This window comes from Mytilus edulis, chromosome 3 (assembly GCF_963676685.1).
Source record: "Mytilus edulis chromosome 3, xbMytEdul2.2, whole genome shotgun sequence".
In the NCBI taxonomy this organism is placed as follows: domain Eukaryota; kingdom Metazoa; phylum Mollusca; class Bivalvia; order Mytilida; family Mytilidae; genus Mytilus; species Mytilus edulis.
The window spans coordinates 29,391,726-29,400,010 of NC_092346.1; the positions used below are offsets into that span (position 1 = coordinate 29,391,726).

The 8,285-nt window shown below is 34.4% G+C and overlaps 1 protein-coding gene across 1 annotated transcript; it reads right to left on the reverse strand.

The window, feature by feature from the left end:
- Window positions 1-6,706: 6,706 nt before the first annotated feature.
- On the reverse strand, window positions 6,707-7,981 carry LOC139515155 (uncharacterized). The gene has a single exon (XM_071304717.1). It carries the CDS (start codon window positions 7,979-7,981, stop codon window positions 6,707-6,709), a length of 1,275 nt encoding a protein of 424 aa, XP_071160818.1.
- Window positions 7,982-8,285: the final 304 nt, after the last annotated feature.

The following is an 8,285-nucleotide window of genomic DNA, read 5'->3' on the forward strand; positions in this document are numbered from 1 at the left end:
GTTATAGGGACGTGCTGCTGAAACAGGTCACCATTTAAAGCTTGAAAATAGGTTGGGAAAGCTATCAGAAATATATGATAAGTATATATAACACAGAAGATTTGGTATGATTGTCAATGAGACAACTCTCCATAAGAGTCCAAATGACACAGATATTAACAACTATAAGTCACCATACGGTTTTCAAACAATTAGCAAAGCCCATACCGCATAGTCAGCTATAAACGAACCCGAAATGACAAATGTAAAACGATTCAAACGAGAAAACTAACCGCCTAATTTATGTACAAAGGATATGAACGAAAAACAAATATGTAACACATCGACAAACAACAACCACTGAATTACAGGCTCCTGACTTTGGACAGGCACTACATATGGAATGTGGCGGGGTTAAACATGTTAGCGGAATCCCAACCCTCATCCCAACTGGGACAGTGGTGTAACAGTACAAAAAAAAGAACGAATTATAAAATTCAGTTGAAAATGGCTTAACTCATCAGATGGATACAAATATAAAAACATCTAACAAAAACACAGAGTGGACGTGGCCAGGTACTTGTATTTCCCGGGCAACAACAAAAAGTATAGATCTTAGAGTACTCGCAGTTACTGACAGCTAGTCTAAAGCCACTAACAAATTAAAAAAAACTAAATTACCAATAAGTTCACATCCAACATTCACTGGATTTACTAGTATAAAGGCGTTATATATAGTCAGAGAGAATCTTGACCTGGTGCAATGCAAAGATACAGGTATCGACAGGTTGTAGATTTTTGAATGTGTATATGTATATAACAATAATATTTAGTTTGCCATTACATTATTGATAACAATATTAATACATATAAAACAATAATCAATGATCTAATTACAGTGTTTAATTGGTAATTTTTAGAATAAGTTTACCAGCATCGTTTGTTAATCCCCGGGCACGGTAAACACGTTCATTAAAATTTAAAAACGTAAAACAGACACGGGCATAGCGAACTATATAGCTAGTTGAGAAATATAAACACCGTTAGATGGTGCCGAAGAAAAAAAGTTCCAATAACTAAATTGTGATAGATCTGATTTAATCAAACAAAGGCGAAAAAAACCAAACAAATAGTACAGAGAAAATTCCTTTATACATTGGCAACGAAATGCAATCCATGCATTGATGAATCAAAAGAATGCATTAGTAAACATTGGGATCTACTAAAATAGGATGCGGTACGCACCTACATATTTTTAAGCAAACCAAAAATAGCTTATAACAAGAATGTGTCCGTAGTACACGGATGCCCCACTCGCACTATAATTTTTTATGTTAAGTGAACTGTTGAATTGGGGTAAAAACTCTAATTTGGCATTAAAAATAGAATAATCATCATAGGGAACCTGTGTTCTAAGTTTCAAGTTTATTGGACTTCAACTTCATCTAAATAAAATCATCATAGATACCAAAACTAAATTTTGTATATACGCCAGACGCACGTTTCGTCTACAAAAGACTCATCAGTGACGCTCGAATAAAAAAAAGTTAAAAAGGCCAAATAAAGTACAAAGTTGAAGAGCATTGAGGACCAAAATTCTTAAAAGTTTTGCCAAATCCAGCTAAGGTAATCTATGCCTGAGGTGGAAAAGCCTTAGTATTTCAAAAATTCTAAATCTTGTAAAACTACCTTGACCAAAAACTTTAACCTGAAACTTGCACAATCATTTTCTATGATCAATGGACCATGAAATTGGGGTAAAGCTCTAATTTAGCATTTCAATTAGAAAGATCAGATCATAGGGAACATGTGTACTAAGTTTCAAGTTGATTGGACGTCAACTTCATCAAATACTACCTTGACCAAAAACTTTAACCTCAAACTTGCACTATCATTTTCTATGTTCAGTGGACCATGAAATTGGGGTCAAAACTCTTGACCAAACACTTTAACCTGAAACTGGACCGACGGACTAACAGACGAACGAACGAAAAGAGGAACGATCGAACAAAAAGACGAACGCACAGACCAGAAAACATAATGCCCCTCTTCTATCGTAGGTGGGGCATAAAAAGCATAAAAATATAGCAAATCTATTGACGAAAAAATTAAAAGAAACTGATTGGTAAATCCCTAATAATGGCGGGTCTACTATGCTCTTACCTATTCATAAATGTTATACATTTATCATTTATAGCATACAATATAAAAGCTGCTGAAACACTAAATTTGTGTTGGATTGATGTAAAGCGATTGCAAGTCTAGTAATACTAGCATCACTAGAGCATTATTTTTTAATATAATTACAATAAAATACTAATACTTTGTATACGGAGTCTATTGAATAAGATTTTTTTGTTCTCGGAATTCGGATTGATGATGGAAACGTGGATGTTTATTTTTTTTTTGCTTTGAAATTCCTAACGTTATTTAGACAACACTTAAATAAAAGAAATATGTTTATTGGTTCTGAATAACACAGTTTTTAAAAATCCGGGTAGTTCCTGGAATGTATAGATACTTTGTAGTTGACCTAAATTCGATTGTTTAAATAACACCATTTACAAGAAATCATGTGTTCATATATTCATTCAGTTATTTTTCATTGGTTCCAATATCTTTAAATAACATTGTGTTAACAATTCTTATTCATATTCAGTTAAAGGTGTAGAAGTATCGTTCATCTAGAATGTCGCCATACTTCACTTTAGCCCTCCTGACCATGGTAGTTCTTGCGAACATATCTGCAACAACTGTTGACAACATTTTCAAACGAGAATTAAGATGGAATGCTGGAACCCAAAATATAGAAAGTGTGATCAATTTCGGCAACTTTCGAGTTCGATATCTCCAACCACATAACATGAATGATAGTCCGATTTTAGATAACCAGAATTATGTGGCGTTTACATTATACGACAAGACCACTGGAATAGGAACTTTCTATGTTGTGCTCACAAGTAAAGTTTTGTCTTGCTCGTGTGGTTCTCTGCATGCATGCGCATATGAACACTTTCTTAAAAGGTGTCCAAAGGATGACGCAGATCTGATAGCGTCTGGGTGGTGCTATCAAGGAGCTAATAATAAGGGACTGGTATTCAACTCGTTTACATTTAATTCAATAGACCAAACTTACCTTGATAAACAATATTACGTCGGTAATGACAAACCCGCTAATGCACACGAACAAACAGTCCTTACTGATTGTTTCACGGAATGGAAGAAAAGAAACTTTCCATTAAATTCGTGGAAATGTTCTCTGTATCCCAGCAATTTCGGACGACGTAAAAGATCAACAGTAAAAGTTTGCTCTGACTGCACATGTGATGCGCCACTTATTCGTTGTATTGTATTACTTACATTATCAATGGTGATAACATCACTACAGATTATATAAAAGGTAACGAGTTTGGAAAGAAAAGAAAATTAACATATTACCAAACACTCTGTTCACACTTCAAGACAATATACAATGGATATTGATATTGTATATATAATGTTCTTATTTTGAGGTAGTCGGGTTTATTTATTTTTTTAATATAAAATTCAAGACATGGTTCAACTTTTCTTACGGCAATTTGAATCCCACAATTCAAAAGACGGTAAATATGAAATACGTGAAACAAAATATTTGACATTTGTCTATATTAAATTAAACGTGTGGTTGTTTTCATATAAAAAAGATGTTTTGAATTGTCAAAACCAGTGAATTTCTGCATAGAAAGTAGGTAAAATTTTATTAACTTTTTATTATTGCTAATATTTAATTTACTACCACTGTAATCGATTTATTGATGTTGTGATATAATTGTTTACATCATTAATAAGCAAAACATGTTGTTCAATTAGCATTATTTATTCATTTCAAAGATAACGAGTATATGACTTGTTACAAACGCGCGTTTTGTGTACACCAATCTTTCTTTTCCCATATTTGTTTACGCATGTAATGTTTTTTGTATAATTATTGTATGCTAATTTCTCTGTAATTCTATGTTAATGAGAAAAAAAATATTCGTAATGGTGCTCGAAAAATTTTACCGAAAAAAGTTAATCCAATTATTTAAATGTGTGTCATTAGAGGTGGGTCATTTTAAGGCGTTTCAAACTACTCAAGAGACTGAATTGACCAGTTTTTGTTCTCGACCAGTTAAATCGACCACACTTGTTACTCGACTGTACTTAACTGTACTTAAGTGTACTCGACTAGGTCTCGACTTTACTTAATTAGTCTGATTCAGTACTTGATGATCTTTGTGTAGTCTAAAATGGTCTTGACCAAGGCTCGACCTGTCTCGAACCTTTCTTGGCTAGTCTCGACCTGTCTCGACTAGTTTTGACTTGTATAAATCAGCCCATCTAACTAAATTAAATATTGATCTTACAAAATTCAACCTTATCAGGTAGTTTGATCTATTGCGGTGAAATGAAAGAATTTAATTTTACAATAGGTAAAAATAAAAATTATTATATAAATTCAGATAGGCATCTTTAATTTTTTTTATAACTTTTTCAAATCAACTTAGATTTTTATCAAACTATGCAGCTATTTTAGATATATATTAAGCTTACTGAATCCCAGGTCACTGCGACTATATTTATCTTATCCCAGACCACCTAGACCAATACCCGATCCCTTCGCGACCACATTCGACCATTCTTCGATCTCTACTCGCCCATGCACGAGAACACATGACTGCTACACGATTCTCTAAAAGTGTGTGCAGATCTGACTAACTCTCATAACTCTGTCTCCGCAAAAATATATTGGCAACATCATATATAACTGTACAAAAGTTCCTCCATGTATAGCACGTGTCTTAACTTTTGCAAGGAGAGGTAACATTTTAAAACAGAGGCAAAAGACACCAGAGGAAGAATCAAACTCAAAGGTCGAAAACAAACCGACACAGTCATAACAAAAAACGATAACCGATGAGAAGACAAACAGCAGTCCACATAACATAGAAAACTAAAAACTTAGCAACATATAACTCAACAAAAACCTAATATAAAATCCGTGTTCCGGAAGGGAAGAATTTTCTGCAATTTTTGCACCGGCGGATTTTTCAAATATGAAAGTTATTGTGCACCAAGATTCATTATTGCTGACGACTAAGTTATCTTTCGTAGTTGGTTGATAAGAACATCCATCAAGATTATATTTACCTGTTTTATGGGCTATTTTCTGTTTTGTCTGTCCGTATTTTTCGTTTGTCCAAAAATGTGTGTACTAGTATAAAAAAGAAGATGTATAGTACAAATCCCAAGGAGACAGCTCTTCACAGAACACCAAATGAAATAGAAATGATTGATAACGACTATAGGTCACATAACTGGATTGGTTTTTTTTTTCATTCGAACTTTTTTACGTAATTTCACACAAAAAGGAGACGAAAGACAAATATTTTTTTTATTTGGAGCGAATTTCGTTCTTACACTAGCGATACAAACAGTTCAGCGTGCACTCGTTTCGATCATTTGTTTCTAACATACTTTTGCAAAGTTTGCAATCTTTGACAAACTCTACACTGGCTGCTAATGCGTCTACTGTTTGTTGTTTGTCGTTATATTAGTTCAAACGATGCATTTCTTTCTAACTTTAACATTAAATGAATTATCTAAACGTGTTCTTACTTGCCATAACTCAAAATATTGTCTAAATTTACTCAAATGTAGGTATTATCATCCTTTCTTTTATGAAATAACAGCTATGAAAGAAAGGAGGATAATACATTTTTGTACCTAAATTTGACAAATTTTAGACAATATTTTGAGTTATGGTAAGCAAGAACATAACTATTTTTTTTATAACGGCTTTGTCATCACTATCTTCATACACTTATCTGATCAAAATGAAAAACTGTCAATAAAATTAAATATGCATAGAGGAGCGATGTCCTCTGTATCTATAACATCTTGAACGGAGGCTATTTCCCCGCGTAATAAGTTCAAATAACAACAAATTTGCATGCGTTTTTGACAGTTCAAACAGGGTCAGCAAACTCTGATTAAACGATGTATGTAAGATGCTATGATGCTAGGGTTAGTACTTCGCTTTTGTAGGCAATAAACAGACGTTGTGTTGCTTTCAATTCTATAATTCAGATTCCATACAAGTTTGCGTTACAATAACGTTACGTCAACAATAGTAACGTTGGGTACGTTTGCACAAGGTCGTGAATCTTTGACACTCCGGGCGCCGAAAGTGAAATATAAATAGAAATGAAATGAAAATTTGGCTAAATTGAAGACATAAATCATAATTCATCACTTAACTTTAAAGTCTATGTATCATAAAAGAAAGAATTAATCACTGAATTTGAACAGTCTATTTCGATCATAATTTGAAAAGTTATTTTGTCCACTCGTGAATCTTTTGTACGGCATCTGACTTCGCCTGACGGAACATCTTGAGTCGTGTAACATCCTCCGGTTCAGATTCAATACAGTTCACTTCGATTGGGTATAATTTCGTGATTGGGCGGTTGGTGGTTCTGTTTTTAGTGCGAAGTTTTACAGTTTTGATAATATTATCCTCTCCTTTTACGAGTTCTTCGACAACGGCGAGTTTCCATGAATTTCTTAAAGTTTCGTCATGTATTTGAACAACATCACCAATAGCTATCGATTGTTCGTTATTTCCTACACTTCTGTGATGTTCCCGTAATGAGGTCAAATACTCATATTTCCATCGCTGTTGAAAGTGGTTTAGAATGTCTCTTTGTTATTGAACACGTTTGTTAAAGTTAATTGGTTCAAAATGTCCATTGTTTTCACTAGCTGGATACGGAAGTCGCGTAATTTTTCGACCATACAAACGATGTGATGGTGTCAGTGGTTCTGGATCCGTAAGATCGGATGAAACATACGTTAGAGGTCTATTATTGAGAGTTGCTTCGATCTCTGTTAACACAGTTTGTAAAGTCTCTAAATCGACACAGTTACTTCCTAATACTTTCTTTAAACACATTTTCGTTAACCCAATCAACCGTTCATAGAAACCACCAAACCACGGAGCTTTCTTTGTAATAAATTTCCACTTTTTTCCTGTAGAGCTTAGACTTTCGCGCACTGAATTTGAGTTTGTAAGATGTTTGATTTCTCGACTGGCAGCTTCAAAAGTTAGTGCATTGTCAGATATTAGTAACTTCGGTAAGGATCTCCTGCTTGCGAATCTTCTGAAGGCTAACATAAATGTAGGTTCTGATAAGTTATTCACAAGTTCTAAATGAACAGCTCTCGTCGACGCACATGTAAACAAACATAAGTATACCTTTGATTTTGTATCATCTGTATTTCGCACATACATAGGACCAGCAAAGTCTACGCCTGTAACAGTAAACGGTATATCCTCGTGTAACCTCTCTTTGGGCAGTGACGGTGGATCAGGTTGTTGGTAAGCATGCCCTGTTACTTTCCGACAGTTAACGCATTTTCTAAGAATAACTTTGACTCGTTGACGAATTCGAGGTATCCAGTATACTTGTCGCAAGTGTGTTACGGTAGAGTTGACGCCTTCATGTAAATGATTGATATGAGCATCCATAATAATGAGTGAAGTGAGTCTATGTAACGGAGGTAACAAATATGGATGTTTAGCTGATTCCTCCAAAGGTGCATGTTGAATTCTCCCGCGGCAACGAAGTGCATTTTCTTCATCAAAGTACAAGTTCAATTGTCTTACAATAGACGGCTTAACTGTCACAGATTTGTTGAAATAATTAAACACTTCATGATATTCTGAATTCTGAACCGTTTGTATCCATGTCAATGTAGCATGCTGTATTTCATTAACGGTTAATTCCGACAATGTTCTATCACTCCGTGCTAACTTACAGTTTTGTATAAATCTCATCACATAGGCTGTAACACGTAGTAATGTCTTCAAACTGCTATAACGTTCGATATCCATAATCTTATGTATGCCAAATTCTTGACGTTTCTGAGATGTGAGTAAGACGTGCTGTTTTTCTGAGGTTTCATTAGTGGGAATCTCCATTATATTCTCGTTTTCAACAATTTCGTTTCCGCTCCATGTTGGCCATTGTGTTTTGTCTGTTATCTACTCGGGTCCATGAAACCATAATCTGTTGTTTATGAATTTCGTTCCTGTTATGCCTCTAGTTAATAAATCTGCAGGATTTGCATCCGTCGGACAATAACGCCATTTTTGATTTTCATTTGACTCCTTAATTTCCTTGACTCTGTTTGCGACAAACTTTTTGAGTGGTTTTGTTGATTGAAGCCATTTCAAAACGATCTGACTGTCACACCAGAAGTTGATTTGTAAGTTTCCAATATGT